General features: G+C 44.6%; 2 protein-coding genes across 3 annotated transcripts; one reads left to right on the plus strand and one right to left on the minus strand.

Annotated features, from left to right (window-relative positions):
- Positions 1-1,674: 1,674 nt before the first annotated feature.
- On the plus strand, positions 1,675-13,529 carry LOC118411102 (TLC domain-containing protein 4-like). The gene is made up of 6 exons (XM_035813135.1): positions 1,675-2,112; positions 3,463-3,552; positions 4,197-4,255; positions 11,312-11,409; positions 11,910-11,983; positions 12,533-13,529. Exons 1-6 carry the CDS (start codon positions 1,976-1,978, stop codon positions 12,834-12,836), a joined length of 762 nt encoding a protein of 253 aa, XP_035669028.1. The 5' UTR covers positions 1,675-1,975; the 3' UTR covers positions 12,837-13,529.
- LOC118411100 (NXPE family member 3-like) lies at positions 4,266-10,840 on the minus strand. Of its 2 annotated transcripts, XM_035813134.1 has the most exons (7): positions 10,337-10,840; positions 8,644-8,771; positions 7,442-7,867; positions 6,824-7,152; positions 6,084-6,316; positions 5,762-5,839; positions 4,266-5,351 (listed from the first exon to the last, which is right to left on the minus strand). In XM_035813134.1, the coding sequence occupies exons 2-7, from the start codon at positions 8,701-8,703 to the stop codon at positions 4,810-4,812; spliced, it is 1,668 nt and encodes a 555-aa protein (XP_035669027.1). In that variant the 5' UTR covers positions 8,704-8,771; positions 10,337-10,840; the 3' UTR covers positions 4,266-4,809. The 2 variants fall into 2 exon arrangements, with proteins under 2 accessions (XP_035669027.1, XP_035669026.1); XM_035813133.1 differs by having other exon boundaries at positions 8,644-10,840.
- Positions 13,530-16,974: the final 3,445 nt, after the last annotated feature.

Below are 16,974 nucleotides of genomic sequence, written 5' to 3' on the forward strand. Positions count from 1 at the left end.
CAAGGACTGTTTATTCATGTCGAACTTTTACCAGGATTGGGGAGGGCATTTCTAAGTCACATCGATGTATGTAAGGACACGCGTGCGTGATTGCAAAATAAGTTCTTTCCTAACATTGCCTGGTAATCAAATGGAATTTTCATTGACCCCGCAAGGTGGCGCTAACCGCGTCACCTGCAGGGTATACACTATTGTCAACTCAAAACATGATTCCTTTTCGTCTTATTCACCACGGAAATTGGCACCAAACCTTGATCGAGGGAAAAGTTTAAAGGAAGGGGCCTAACGTTTTCTATTCTACTTGCCTCGTTTATTCTGACCAAGGACAATATATAGGAGTTCTGACTCACGAAGATATTGTCATTTTCTGAAGGCTTCTTACTAACCTGATTGCAATATTTGGTTTCCGCCTAGTTCATCTAAATTTCTTGTTTCTCAGGCATTTCTTTTTGGTTCTCGTGATTCAAGATGATGCCATGTGACAATTATGGTTGTCAAATCCGGATTCTAAATTGCATTCAAAGGTAAGGTTATTTGTGTTCTTGGTACTTCTTCATTTCTTTTTTTCTTTTTCTTAAATGTTTAGTTGAGATTTCCCCATGTAACACAAGTTTAATACAAAGGCCTGGAAGTTCAATTAAAAAAAGGCTGCAATGTCTTCTCGTGAGATTTATTGTCCCCCAAGTCAGGATGGAAGTGCCATTTTCTCTTACAACATACACAATTAAAATAGTAGACATACAGCATTCCATGGGGAGGAGCGACAATACAAACAAACTGAGACATTCGATCACCTCAGTATCCATTTCAGGAAAGGCAGGCTCCTCAACAAGCACATCAATTAGGACATGGTCGTGGGAATCCGCTTAGGCCTAGGAAAAAATGTTGTGTTTCCTGTTTTAGTCCTGAAAAAATAGGGTCGGTAGGTAAAGATTTTTTTCTTCATTTTTTTACAGGCTGGCCCAAACTCTATTGATTCATTTTACAATACAGTTGAACAAAGTTAACGGAAATGCATTTCAAAGTCAAACTTGTGCATAATGGATACATTTATCCTTCATTAGAAGCAGTGTTTTTACTTCAACAGGAAGAAGATTGAATAGAATTCTAACTGGAAGGTATGTGACTCCACTGCCCACCCAAATAAAAAGTCTAGGGTCAGCAGAGGGCAGGTAGGGAAAACAGGAAATACAACATTTTTCCCTAGGCATTTTTCCATGAATGCATTAGGCTACACTGACTTCATCTTATGGATGACATCTACGCACGCACCAATTTTAAGTCGGTTGAAAAGGAAAGTTTGCGACTACGTTGTAAATCGTATGAAAACAAAATGAGGGGAAATATGTCAACAAAATGAAGAAAGAAAATCAGAAAACGTATATTAATGTCTAATAGTTCCTATCTCCCGTTGTAACTATTTTGCCATGTGTATCGTTAGACCTAGGTTGTAAAATGTGTTTGGAGTCCTAGCTGAGTGAATCAACAGGAAAAGATGTACAAAAAAAATGTAAAATTTATTATTTGTTATACTAATTATTCTGTGTTTTCAGTGATTTGCTCATTACCACCTTTCTGACCACTTCAATGTCATAATGAAGGCAACTTAAGTTGCCCTTTTCTTTCACACGCCCGCATCAGTTCCCGGGTGCCCAGTGGACGTCATCCATGTAATCAAATCACTATGGCCTAATTTTTCAGGCGAATTGTCGACAGCCAACCGGGCGGTCCCGTCGAACTAATTACCATACGTTAGGGGGCGGTCTTGCCTCAGAGAAAATTGTCTCAAAAATTCCTCGGTGCTGAGACCAGGCGTTGCCTTGGCGAACTGGTCGATCCTGTAAACATTTCTCTTGAGTCGCACTTTGTATCGAAGCAGCCATTCGATTCGTTCTGTACACACGCTGTGTAGTCGGTCGCGCATATCCTGCCCTCGCTAGATTCCGCAACCCACGTGGCTGCTGTAGAAAGCACCATGTATCCTGCCATCGTACTCGTGTCTTTTGCTGTGAGTTGGGCGATACAGGACGTTATCGCTCCCGTGTTGTCAGCCAAGCTGTCGTCTGCGTACCGCAGTCTTTCTGCCAAGGATAGGGTTGACTGGGACAACAGGTAAACTGTATTCTATATCATACTGTATTAGAAACAAGCGTACACCAGGTCAACGGGGGCGTATATTATGCGTACAGACAACAACGGTGACCTACTTTCGCGAAATGACATTTGTATTCTTGCAAAATACGTTCTTAGTCCATCTTTAAAGCCATGCACTGCATTGGAAATTGGTTGCGTAACAGCCCAAATCCGCCTGTTGTGTAACGAGCGGCATGGCTGTTTACATAAGCAGGCCATGACCTCTAATGACCTAGCACCGGACACGACGTCATGTTGAAAGCATGCTACGGTGTTGTGCTGGGTGTCCCATATGGCAACACCTATACAGATCGATATCGACTACTAATGCTAGTGTATGTGGTTCAGAACAGCATGTGCACATTTTTTTTAGTCCGCAGGTTTTGTATTTATTGATATCCATGAGAAGAGAATGGAAGCGCTCTGTACATGAGTGCGTTCTAAAATTGCTTATTACAAATCTAGGTCATGATACTGTGTATGCAGACGGCGTATGCACGTGTGTTTGGACCATACTAATTATTTTAAGGTAACGTGTTAGCAAGACGGAAAAGATTACGTACCATTCTAGATATCTAGATAGTGTACGCCCAAATGCTACGGGATTACCAACAAGGCTTAGCTAAGCTACAAGATCCCACAGGGATCATCATAATAATCTATAAGGAAAACAAATTGGTATGTTGTTATGCGTGCATTGTAAACAGTATGGGTTATTTTACCGTCGAATGTCCTTGTTTTTATCGATCCAAAAGTATATGTCAGGGCAAATTCAACACAGTTCATTCCCAAATCAAGTTTCATCGTGTTTATGTCGTATGTACTTCTTCTTTTAGTACCCAATCTCCAAGCAGATTTTAATATCAATGGCAAAGTATCCAGGGGCTAAACAATATCCAATTGGTGGCATTTGGGTTCTGTTTGGGTACTGCTTGGAGTCTTGGACATTACTTATACGCTGTAACAACCTTGCTACTTGTTTCAAAGAATCCAATACATTCCATTCTATACTACAGACAAATATAATTATTTATTGATTGTTTCAAAATGCATACTGTGTACAAATAGATGAATATGTCAGCGAATGTTTTAATCGTAGAAATTATAGTGTGAACGATATGTTAAAGTCAACATGATGATATTTTCATATACATGTTTATTACTCAATTTGTATCCAAATTTTGTATGTTTATAGATGCGGAAGACCTTGAGAAAGTCACTGTTGTGTCAATAAAGATTACTATATTTAGCACGGAGGGGTGTGTGGGTGGTTACGGATTATGGCAGGGCGGATATAGGATGTTAAATCTGTTTCCGTTATCTAAACAGGATCCTATCCACCTGCGCCTCCATTGTGCTGGGAGCCATAGCCTTGTGCGGATTTCTCAGGGACAGCGGACTCAAGCCGGATGTTGTCAGGTATAATCCTTATTCTAAACCATAATCCTAATTTACGAATTGGGGTACTCTCTAAGCAGAGGTTGAATCGCGCAGATATAGTAGTAGTCGGAAAAAATTAAGAGCGCCGGTGTAATTTTTCCGACTACTACTATATCTGCGCGACTCAGCCTCTGCTTGGAGAGTAGAATTGGGGTAAGTACAGGGGCACGCGACCTGTCACCATGACAACGCGTATATGGCGCATGCGTAATGTGCTCTTGCCCTACGTTACCCAGAGTTCTCTGTGTTCCCAGTGTGCAAACGGTTGTATAGATACTATCATCATCACAATATGTTATAAAATATTCATGATAATGAAAACTGGCACAGATTTTGCATCTGATTTCTCAGTATAGGTTATAAGGATTTTGTATTTGATTTCTTAGTATAGGTTAAACATTTGTACATGTATAGCTTGGCGTACGTGTAGATTTGAGCTGCTCTATAACAAACGACATCTAAACGCTCTCTGAAAAGGCCACTCTGAGCATTTAATTGTGTGCCCATTCAATTCCAGAACCGTGGGCCTTCTAATGACCAAGTGCTAGGTGGTGATGAGCAAATCACTGAAAGAAACCACAGAAATCCACTAACTGCACTTCTTCCCTGTTTTTTCCACTCAGATACGAGTCGCCCTACATGAAAGTCGCGTGTGCAATAGTGGTGGGGTACGCAGTTGCAGGTGAGCATGCGCACAAGATACATTCTGTCTTGTTAATCTCCAAGCAGATGTTTGGAGGCAGAGCTGTTACGTTTTTTCTGGCTCCCATTCCTGTTACAAACTTCCGACCCAACAGATGGAGCTGGAAAATCGTACAACAACTTTGCCTCCAAACATCTGCTTGGAAATTATCTGTCAGTACCTTAGGCCACACTGACTTAATTCTATTGATGACATCCTGATTTTCGCCTGTTCTAAAAAATGTGGCCACATGTCGCCTAAAAGCATCCCTGGTCAATCAGAATTTTATGCTTGCCATAGTATCTGCTCTCCAGGATAAGGGGCACATGGTCAGGGCATGGAGCCCAGTGCCCCTTTTCTCCTCTTTCATCATATCGTCATCATCAAATTCATCATAACGGGCGAGTGACCCGGACCAGGTCCATCCTTCTCCTTCTGTCTCCTATAGCTTTCTCGGCCCGCAAACCCACATCACAAGCTAGTTTGCAAGGTACAAATTATGGCATCTTCTGTTAGTAAAATATTCTTCTCTTGTAACTGGCTTGTCAAGCCACCTATTTGGGGCAGATATGTGACAGCATGATGTTTAGTTGACTGCCCACCACATTCTTATCTGGGTGAATACTGTCTGGACCCCATTGACACACGCTCATGTCCCACGTGTCCAACACAACCACGTCTGGATCAGCACGGAACACCTCTCGTATCACCTCGGTAACCTGGTAATTCAGCCAGTCGCTCCCGGTCAGGTAGAACGACATTTTTTGTTTCGCGTGTTCTCGGGTCGTTCCAGTTCTCACGAAGACCCGCGTGCCGGGACCCCTGCGCAGGAGACGGTGTATGGCGCCCCGTATGGCGTACAGTCGCGACCGGATCATGTCCAGTGGCTCTGCCGCAAAGTGAGCCCACAGACCGAGCACTACGACCATGTTCGGGCCTCCTTGAAAAGCGTCAAGCACGTCGGCCGTGTACCTCGCTTCATTAAAGAAAGTCCAATAGGATCCTTGTCTGGGGAAGTGGTGGAACCGGTAACTAAGGGAGATGTTCCACTGGTTGTCCTCTCCTCTTTCATTTGATGGCTTGTGCCTACCTATAGCTGGAACGAAGAAACACGACAGTTCTTATGTGGTTCTTGTGACATTTCAAAAAGGCGACACCCATTTTTGAAGGCGTCCTGTCCTTGGTTATATGAGAAGAAGGGGAAAAAGGGACAATCGAGCCGCGACCTGAGGTGTGCTGTTCAAGTAGCCCTGCTGAAAGTCAGATATAGATTCCCATTTCTTTCTAGTTGATATACGAAGGAAACCCTCATCAAACATCTACGAAGATTTCATGGCATGAGGAACTCGTCTCGACCAAAACAGTTCTGATCACAGTTTACCTTTATTTCTCTCGCCACTTACCTACTGATTTTCAAAAGGACGTCGACTGGACTTATTTCCCAGAACGTATTAACTGTCCCTCGACCAAACGTACGGTGTATATATATATGGAAAATTGACAAACCTGCGTCCGCCGTGGTAATGTGCTTTAACAGCACTACGTCCACTAGACGAGCGTACCACTGCGCGATGGTGGAGTCGCCTTAAAACGAAACAAAAAAAGTGATTTTGATTATCTCCAGAACTTCTGACTGTTGTAATAAGTCTATGCCAATGGAGATTGTTTACAAGAAATGGAATCTGATTCTGAATACCCCCGTTTTTGCTATATTTGGGATCTGGAACTTAAACATGGACCCCAATGTATCATGCGCACTGCGAACTGCAAGGGGGCTTATTGATCCGGAAATAGAAGAGCTGAACGCCAGGCTTCAAAAGATACGTACCTTCCATGTACACGGTTTTGTTTGCGAGGCACCTTCGGATGTCCTCCTTAGTGAAGACTCGGACATTACAGGCCGACGATTTCCAGACCTTGCCTGACCAGTACCCAAATGAAGCCTGAGAGTCAGTTGCGTTCCCTGTACACAGTGGTAGGTGTTCAGGTGTCGCTCGTTCTGACTCAAGGACACGTATGGGCTCCTTGGTGTCTAGTTCAAGTTCTGTTTCAAGATATGGCCTGTGTGTCGAGGAGTAAACTATGTCAAAGGTCAATTCAAGTCTTTCATACAATATAGCCACGTGACATAGCAGATGGTGCAGTGCATTATATGCCATGCAGATATGCTAGTTAGGGATACTATATTCATACACGTACTTGTATAATCTGTATAACGATATCATTATGGGAAAGAGAGAGGAATTATGAAAGAGAAATAAAAACATGAACGGCGTTTCTGTAGTATTACGATCACTTTAAAAATGTTAAGAAAATTGCACGAACGCAATTCCCAAGGGAATTTGTTTTTAAATGTAGCCTTCGGGTGTTTGGTCTTTGGTCGGCACAGAAAAGGCCTTTATTGCTACGTATCTAAAATTTCTTAAAAAGTAAGTTTCAGAAAGAGTTTTTTTTCATAGAGACACCAAGAGACACCGTGTGTTTGCTAATTGTTACTTGGGAGGCGGATAAATCCCTCGATGCCCCATGTGGGTATCCCCATGAAAAAGTTCGTTTTGTGGTACTTACTTTTTAAAAAGTATCTTTTCCTTTTTAGACACGAGACCCTCAGCTCTTTTGTAGCTCTGGTCCGGGTCCCACTTGCACCGTCCGATGGTAGAACACGGAAGTTTGTCCGGTTTCTGGCAAATCCAGGTGGCGTTCACCTTTTGTTTGGAAAAATCGCACAGTTGGTCGGGTGGTAGGTTGGGGTTGGTAGAGCTGTAGCAGCGTCGTTTTTCAGAAGCCTTTGTTTTTGAATCGTCGAAAGTGCAGTAGAAAATTTTCGTGTTCGGAGTTTCTCGCAGTCTCCGTAGAACTTCCACTGCCTCGCTCGGGTGGACAAGCTGGATCTTTATCTGAGACCAGCGGTATGAAACAGATCGAGTCAATGGGTTATCGGTATGCAGAGAAAGACAATCATTTGGCAAATCAAATCTAAAGCTTTGTTACAGCATTGTTGGCTTCGTAGTATACAAAATAAGTGCATAAGGATGGCAATCAAAGGAGAAACATTTACAAATACAAGGGGAAAGAGGACAAAGACAAAAATGCACTAACTGTGACGGATTGCAAACATATTTAGGGGCTCCAAATTGTGTTTACATGATCTAGTCTTTTATAAAGTGTACTGTACAGTGTACTCACCGAAACGCCCCCTACCCAGTAGAGCGGAAACTGCACGGTGTAGGTGCCGTTACAGTGGTCAGTGACGTGACCGGCACTACTGGCCTGTAACGAACGGTCACTGCTGACCAGTCTGGCACGGAAAAAGTCTCCTCCGTACGTCTTCGGCCCTCCTTCCTTGTCTCTTGCCACCACCCTCGCGGTAAGGACATCTCCTTGGTGATACAGCGATTCTCTGTCCAAGACGACGACTTTCGTGTATTTTGGGTGTGTGGCCTGGTCGATTAGAGGCTCCTTGGGGAGGCAAGGTTTGACGGCTGGTTCGATGAGGCCAGGACTAACTGGGGGTTTCGTGAGGGAAACTTTAAATACCGGCTTTGGAACATCCTGATGGCCTGTAGCGTCCTGTCCCCAGTTCAGCAATAGTGGAGGGCTAAACCTCAACGTCTGTAGGACATCAGGAAAACAACGTCTTGATGATTTAGTTATTCAAGATTCCCGTTCCCTACACCAAATTAAAGGGCGTCTGTACGGCTTTTTGAAGATTATTAATCACGTGCTACCATTGGTCAGTTGGAAGAGTGACGTCACACCCATCATAGAAGACAAATCCACAATACATTGAATTTGTCGAAATGATTTATACAACTTCAGATACACAAGCGTAAATACAATGATATTAACATTGTAACGAGTAGTCGATATCTAATACGTTCGTGAAGTAATTGTTTTGTGAATTCCATAGTAGCTGTCGCTCCCAAGCAACCATAGTGTTACAAATTGAAGTTCAAGAAGTTTATGACTGCTTGCGTTACAAGACATAAACGCAAGTTCATAATTAGCACAAATCCAAAGAAACTTAGGAATAACAAATATGTTGTTTCAAGGTAAGAAAGGATGCAAGATTCACATTCAATTTTGTTACTTGAAAATATTATTATTAATTTATCGACGGAGTTAAATATGCATATTTCGTTCAAGCAAATGGGAAGAAAGCTGCATAACTTTGTCTTCGAGCGCTTATCACATTTGTTAAACAGTTCATGTTTTAAGTGAAATTCATTTTCAATCGCATTTGGACAAAGAGGACTTAAGGTGTGGTTAATGGAAATTTCTTCATACCATCTCATGATTCTACATTTAATTTGCAACCGCTTATGCTTGTTTTTCACAATGGAAGCATGGCATCGTTTCATGGTGTTGTAACGTTAAGAAAAACCTACCGTCATGGAAATCAGTAACATCGCCACAGACGCAACACTCAGTCTGATAATAGCCGCCATTGTTAGCAAAGCCGCACACAGTAGACGACGAAGGCCGACACCCAGAAACCTGTATAATGCTCAGGGATCTGAAACAGCAGCACACGTTTAGGACATTTGCTGTCAGATGCAATGTAATACGTTGTACGTGTTAGCGCAAATGCGACAAATATGGATGAGCTATGGTCTCGTTATATATGATTTTCTACTCCGGTGAAAACTTAACTACGACGTACGTCAACCAACTACGACACAGTTTAACAAGGAACGACGTACTTTGGCGAACTACGTACGGTGCCGTTCACACGAACTGGCTCCAATACGACTTCACTTTCCCAAGTACGTCGTAGTTGCCGTCGTAGTACGGTCTGTCTCAACTACGTTGCAATAATCCTAGCCTGACTAAATCGCGCTCCTAGCCCGACAGTAACCACCCCCTCATTTACCCCAGTCTGTGTAAACACAAGCTAGCAATAAATATTTTCAGTCATACTGCGACGCTGTAGCGTCCACCAATTTTCTTGACACATAACGTTACATGTATTTCCCCCAAATACACTAAACCGGGATTTTAGTCACATTCCAGTGCATCGCCGTTTTGAAAACCAGAAGAATCCCTTGAGAATGGGGTTCTGGTCGTTTTATATACAAATGTACATGTACATGTACATGTACATGTATAAATAAAAGCGGAGGAGACATCAGCACATGTTTGCTAAGATAATAGCTACTTATTTGTGTGATAACTTGTACACTTTGAAGCTTTTCAAGCCCCGTTCACAGCTAGCGATCGCGACGGAAGGCATCCTTCCTTCCTTCACCTAGAATATGCACAGTAAATAGGTTTCCACCTGTGACACAAAATTGGAGAGATCTTCAAGCTTGCATGCGCAGCGGTGACCTGCAAATGCAGTCTAACCGGTTGAACGTGTCAGTCGCGGTGTGTTACTGTAGATGCACTCTAACCTTTTTCACCTGTCTTTCACTAATTGACTTGAGACAAAATGGGTATCCTTCTTTATACTCCCTTTCCACCAGGACAGCGCTCTCACCGCGGTCTCTCTTCGACCTAAAATTTGACAGATTGCTCAACGAATTGTATAGAAAAGAAACGAATCTTTTTACACTTTGTATGTTTTGTCTTCTCGATCACACTGTTACATGCTGTATGATATACCCCGTGTGAAAGCGAATTCGAAGGACACACATATTCTATTTAGGTCACAGTGAGAGCGCAGCGCGATCGCCGTCTGGTGGAAATTTAGTGCCTCAAGACATGCAAGATGACAGGAACAGGTAATTTCACCCGGGCCCACCAATAAGCATAACAAATGGGCCCACTGTAGTGGATAACCCGATCTTACTTGTTAGTAGTTACTCCACCAACTACCTCTCCATGACACGTACATGTATCTTTATACCTAAACAAACTACTTTAGGAGCAATACTTTGGTGAATTCCGAACGTAATGGAGCATTCAATAATAGAAAGCCTTTGTCACTGTCAGGGACTCAGAGTAGAAAAGTGTTAGCAGTCAAGGAAGCACATGCTTTCCAGTATGAAAAATACTTAAGTAATATTACTAATAACTTAACACGTATAGTGGCAAACCTTCCTGGGAGGTGTAGAATCTATACCGTGCGAATATTCCCACCTGAGGAGCACAAATCGCGGACGGTAGTGTTAGAGATATCCCAGCGCTGATCAGTCGCGGGATCACAGGTTTCTGCGTTACCTTGTGAGTCAACCTGTTGAAAGGTCAAAGCTTGACCTCTGACATGGGTGTGGCGATGAATGAACACCACAGCTTGCTTATGAGTGAAGCAGACAGTGCAATGTGACTTTCGAGCTGCAATTTGATATGTTTTAGTGTTTAGGTAAATAACAGTTACCGCTAGTTTTACAGAGGGACCATCATCAGATACAGTTCTAGGCTATGATACCACCTGAGAACGACATGGATGCCGGAATCATGACATGGGAATTTGAGAGGTCCATATTAAATTCTGGAACACGGGCGTCCAAAACGTGAGACCGTAACAAGCCGCTAGAGGGCACACACACACACACACACACACACACACACACACACACACACACACACACACACACACACACACACACACATACATACACACACACACACACACACACACACACACACACACACAGACACACACACACACACAAACACACAAACACACACACACACACACACACACACACAAACAAACACACACACACACACACACACACAAACAAACACACACACACACACACACACACACACAAACACACACACAACAAACAATTTGCTGCAAATTAAATATTTGTTTTCTTTACCATTTCTACCGCTGCTGACAGATGTCTGGAATCTCTGCTTGCATTCCAGGGGACATCTAACGTTTTTTGGTCATCTTTGGAAAACAGGCGAATGTAGATGTCATCCATAAAAGTCACTGTAGCTTAACAACGTTTAATTGTGATTGTAGTAGTATCTAGGAAGTTTAGATGACAGGGCTTCAATGCCAATCCGATCAACTGCACTTCCTTTCGATTCTGCATGATGGCATTTCTATAACATGTGGTCATGATCAGCTGTGTCCTGATTTTGTAACTTACTTCACAGATCTGATCATCATCGCGGTACGTTACCGGTACCTGGCCACGCCTCTCATGATCCTGCATCACGTGCTCACGGCGGCAACATGCATCGTGTGCGGGTTGGTACGTCATCAAACGTCGTTTCTTTGTGTGTTCGTCATACCGTTTTGACATTACGTCATCAATTTTTGTTCGCTTTTTTTGTCATTACAGATGTGCGTGTGTTACATGGTGTTGTAAAAAGGCCACGAAGATTGAAAGCCACTGATGATAAAATACGTCGTTTACGGTTCTATAGTGTATTGTACGTCAGTCAAAAACTTATTTCAAAACAGCATCGTTGAATTTTCTAAAAACAATGTTACTGTAATTAACAGTAAGAAATGTCTAAGAAATGGAGATGGGAAATGCTCCCAAAGCAGCAAACTTTGTTGTTGTGATATCGTTCAAGTATCTCGTCAAAAGTATGTCAACACCACAACATCTTAAATTCTTTTAACGACTCTTAAGTTGATTCTGTGACCAGCACTGACTTATCACACATTGTTTTTAGATACTGAATTATTGGGTACACTACAAAGCACAAGGCTTGGCTATAACAGTACGCGCTCCTCTTTCCTCAGATGAGTCCTCTCGCCCACTTCTATGGCAATATGCAGTTGTTAGCCGAGTTGTCAAACCCTCTACTGCACCTAAGGTGAGCGTGAGCTAAAACCGCTCGTCAAAGATCTGTTTCAGATAGAAATTGTATCAAACGTGAATTGATGAGTTGTGTATTTTATTCTTTTTTGACACCCATAACTTCTATGACTTTTTTTCGTTGAAATTAACTACCTACTACTTATTGCATTTACTTTTCTGCTTTTGCTTTCATTTCTATGGCGACACCTTAACACCATTCATCCGTACCGTGCAGAATTTGATGACGTCGCATCCTAAAGGTGCACTCTCACTGCACTGCAGCTTGCGTCACTGCGGGGTTCGTTCACTACGTCACCGTTTTGTTATTTTCTCCGATTTCTTATGATTTAGATATTGGCGTAATACGTTAAAGTATGACTTAGCAGACGACAAAATGCACAAACAGTAAGAAAATTGGTTCTTTATCTCTGAAATTCGTGTAGTATCTTTCGAACCCCGCAGGGACGCAAGCTTGACGCAAGTGTAGTAAGGGTGCACCTTTACCGACGTTAATGCTCTGTATATAGGCACTAAGTCTATTTTTTTTTCATTTTTCTCCATGCAGGCGCCTGTTGACACTCTCTGGATGGTCCTACACCTCCCCTCCCCACGTCATGACCAGCCTGGCGTTCATGACCACGTTCTTCCTGGTGCGGGTGGCGACCATCCCGGTCTGCTGGTACGGCTGGGTCTACCTTCTCATGCCGCAGCCGGAGTACGGTCGGGCCGAGTACGCCGCAGCCTGGAGGATCGCCATCGCGCTGGGCATCGTGCTACACACCTTGTACTTGTACTGGTTCTACACGATATGCCGAATGGCCAAACGGTCTATAGAATCGTTGCGAAAAGAGCTAGCGAAAACTAAGTAAAAATATATTCTATAGCCTCGTTTGCCAGGCGTTGGTCTGACCATGCTGACAAAAGCGGGTTGGAAACTGCTGGTTATCAGCCCGGACCAATGCCCGGATACCGAGGCTAGCGCTAGTATCATTGTATAGAGACTTTGAAAATGAACGGGTATATATTTGGGTATATTTTTGTCAATATTTATGATAGTGAGAAGGGGCAACGGATGTAAAAATGTGAAGTAGCTGGTTGAAGTAGTAATTGTCTTGAAATTATGTTAAATGTCGTCGGATACGTATACTGACGGTGATTGTGACTTCTCTCCAGCAACTTTCGGAGTAATGTCTAAGCTTTGTACAAATGGAGAAACCACAATATCCCCTTTCGTCACCCCCACATGATATGGAAAGGTTTTGGGATGAAAGCTTGTGTATTGCTGTCTTTATCATGTCGGAAAGTTTCGTAATGCGAGCCAGCTCTGGCCAGATGACCTCACCATTTTGATGACGTAGGTTTAGGTGCCTCGTGTTTAGGTGACTTGCACCAAATTATGATGTCTGTTCGTGTTGTGAGAAATGCTACACGCACACTTTTGTCGGATAGAAGTATTGCTGCTTTAAAGTATCATGAACGAGGTAATTAAAAAAAGGCATGACTGAGTTTTATGACTTTTACATGTAGATATTGGCTCGAGAAATAAAAGTCTGGGTCTCCTAGGTTTTCTTTCACAATTTTCCGTTCTGTGTATGTGTCCATCTCTCTTTGTTCATTTACCATTCCACCGGGATCTCCTAGGTACCTGTATGGTGTCGGGAGTGTCGCACGCACGCGCAGTTCGCTACCGCACGCCGAGAAAATTCAATTACTTCGAATCGCTTATCAAAAATGCAGGCTAGAGAGGTACGCTGACAGACAGACCAATGCTTGGTAGTACAGAGGCCGGTAAAACGCCCCTAAGATGGCCAATTGAGAATGGTTATTAGTATCAGGATATATATTTTTTTCAGCACACATAATAGTCTGACGGAAACAGGTATCCATGCCTATTGATCGGAAGAAAAATAAACGTAAACCGTTTTGAACGTTTACACGACCTCACTAAAAGGGACCGCGTCACAGCATTAGAAATTTAACCATATAGTCTCAACTTAAAACGTTCTATGTTTCCCCTTGGCTTATTCAGACTAATAAAACCAATCTGGTAAAGCACATACGTGAATACCTGGCGTTCAAGGATGCTTCTGTTGTTCCGACGCAACTCCGCTAAAAATAATCAAGGACATCATATACAACACACTGTAATGTCCTTGAAATAACGGAGACGTAATTGATCAGGACCTGTTGCAAGATTCGGTGCGGTTAGAGCGCCTTTGCGCCACTGCAGACAATACGGCTTTTCTCTGAGCTGCGCCCAGCTGAAGTCGTAGGAGGGAGACAATTTTCTGTTTCCTCTGGTAAGTGGAATATGCATATGGTGATTGCTATCAATCGTATGGCGTCTTAAATCTCTATCATGGCGATAAAGATGAAGGCAAAAGTCTGCTTGTTGCTGCTGTCGCAGCTGCTAGTGCAAAGTGTGGACGCCGGTAGCTGGCAGAGTTGCCGGCAGGTGTCCGTGGAGAAGTGTGGCGTAGGCGATAGCGGTAGTGGTGGTCATGAGTACCGGTATGACATTGGAGCGTACCGGTACAAGTGGACCAGAAACCCACTTGAACCAACCAGGTACCGAGGCCCAACCAGGTACCGAGGCCCCTTTCAGCATGTTCGTTTGAGCCAGTTGTACCGATCCTGTCAGGTCTGCTCAAATGAAACAAAGCCTACCCAGGGGGGTCCCACTCAGAACCCTTCGCAACCAGCGACAACCAGTGACATCATGATCGTTGACAACAACATCGGTAAGCTTGGCAATGAAAAGGCAGAGATCCTCTCTCAGGTCCCCTGTGGTAGATATTGCAGGCTGTGGTTTGTGGATTGTAACCTAACGGAGATAGAGGGAGGGGCGTTTGCTGAGTTGCCACAGGTCTCCACCCTGGTCATCTGGCGGAGCAATGTCCGGACTCTGAGGAACGGCACGTTTGCTGGGATGGAGGGCCTCGAGTATCTGCTGCTGTTGGAGAACAACCTGACACAACTAGAGGTAAATATATAAGATTCCCCAACATGTGACTCTTGCAAATATTCTTCTGTTGTTATTAATTGGGACTAATGGTCGTGTCATTGCTTATCTTTTAAAATATCAGGGATGTTCTCGATTCTTCATCGATTGCATTTCACTCCATTTACCATGAAGATAAGTGGAATGTTGGAAGTCCTTTATTTTTTGGCATGCACGTTTTCCTCGTATTAAATCTATATGACACATGTTCTGCTGCAGGATGGTTGTTTTGATGGGTTGCCCAGCTTGTCCTTCCTCATCCTTGTGGACAACCAAATCCTGACCCTGTCTCCTGACACGTTCCGGGGAGTGCAGCCGAGGTGGCTTGACGTAAGTGCCAATCGTATGTCTAACGTAGCACCTGGGACTCTGCAAGCTATCAAGTCCGTAGAACATATCCGCGCTGTTGAGAACAAACTGCGAGCCATCGGCGCGGGGATGTTCCACGGTCTTGAGCGGCTGAAAGTCCTGATGCTGCAGGGCAACAAAATCTCCCACATCGCTGCCGGCACGTTCCACTCAAACAAGATGTTGTCTGTTCTAAACCTGGCGGGAAACAGGCTGACCTTCCTGACCGGTGGTTGGTTCAAATCGTCATTTCCATTCACACTCTTCGTGCGTAGAAATGCGATTGCCGCCATGGCACTGGAAGGGAGGGCGCTGAAATTGAGGCGTGTCATGTTGGATGATCCACCGCGCTGCACGTGTGCTAACGATTGGCTGTTCGACCCCGAGGGGAATAGCTCGTTCACGCTCAAGCAGCGTTTTGTCTCGGCAATACGTATGCCCTCGACAGCGAGCTGTCTTGCCTCCTCGCTGATGATGCAAAATTCTCCCGCGCCAGTCGCTCCTAGGGCACTGCCCTGCCCTTTGCCGCTGGTTAAGATCGCGAGCGTGGAACGCGATGCAGCGCACAAGTACAAAGTCGTTGGCAGCGTGCATTGGGAGCAACTGCCCCGATTTTCGTGCGCCTTCCCAAACGGCTCACAACACGCGCTCAACATAACGTACGACACGAACACGATCACTCACGCCCGTCTGCCGACAGGCAACCTTACCGCAACCATGATGACCGACCTAAAGGCTGAGGGCTGGGTGAGGTGCAAGGGGCCAGTAGACAGTCCTTTCGGGGGTTCAGGAAATCACAGCCAGTGTTCTAACTACATGGGGAAGACCAAATTCACCCTTTGGCTAGAGAGCACCCAGCCCTTGTCCTTTGGAAACACCACTTGCACTGCCTCCTCCGGAACTGACTCCCACACTGCCGTTTTCATGGCGATCGAGCGCGGCACACACTCTGGCATAACAACAACCCAAGCCACAGAGCCCCCACTCATGAACACCACACCATTCTCAACGAACATCAGCACCACACCACTGCCTACATGCATCCCCACCACACCACTGTCCGCCAGCAAGAGTGATGATGGCTATGGAGATCTAACGTGGTACATCGTGTTCGCAGCAATTGGTCTGTCGTCGCCAGTTGCTGCGTTGGGAGTTTGGGGATGTGTCAGCTGCATCAAGCGAAGGCTTAGGCGTAAAGTCCCAGAGAATGATGCCGGCCCAAACCGCAATGGCGATCATATCACTGCCTGCTCCAGTGCCTGTTGGAGATCATGCGACTGGATGAGTCAGTGATCAGTCCGTACGTTGAGGGTGGTTTCGAGGATCACGACAGCCTGAAAGAGTCAGAATCAGTCATCAGCCCTTACACTGAGGGTGGTTTCGCGGATCACCCTGACTTGTGCAGGGCAGATTCTTCCCAATCTGAAGTCACCCCGTACGGGGAGGGGAAGTTGTGCGCAGCGTACGCAGGCCGCGCCCGCGCGCAGACACACCCCATACCGTCCCGCCCGTACAGCACCGAGCGCCCCCGTCACACACCAAACAGGGAAGGAGCCGTCATGGCTGCCTATGGCCATACTGGTAGTGATAACCCCAACGATGGCAAGTCCGCCCCAAACTGCTACCGGCACCCAGTCATTCTGCCAAACCCAGGCGCC

Source organism: Branchiostoma floridae, chromosome 3, assembly GCF_000003815.2.
Source record: "Branchiostoma floridae strain S238N-H82 chromosome 3, Bfl_VNyyK, whole genome shotgun sequence".
NCBI classification, from domain to species: Eukaryota; Metazoa; Chordata; class Leptocardii; order Amphioxiformes; family Branchiostomatidae; genus Branchiostoma; species Branchiostoma floridae.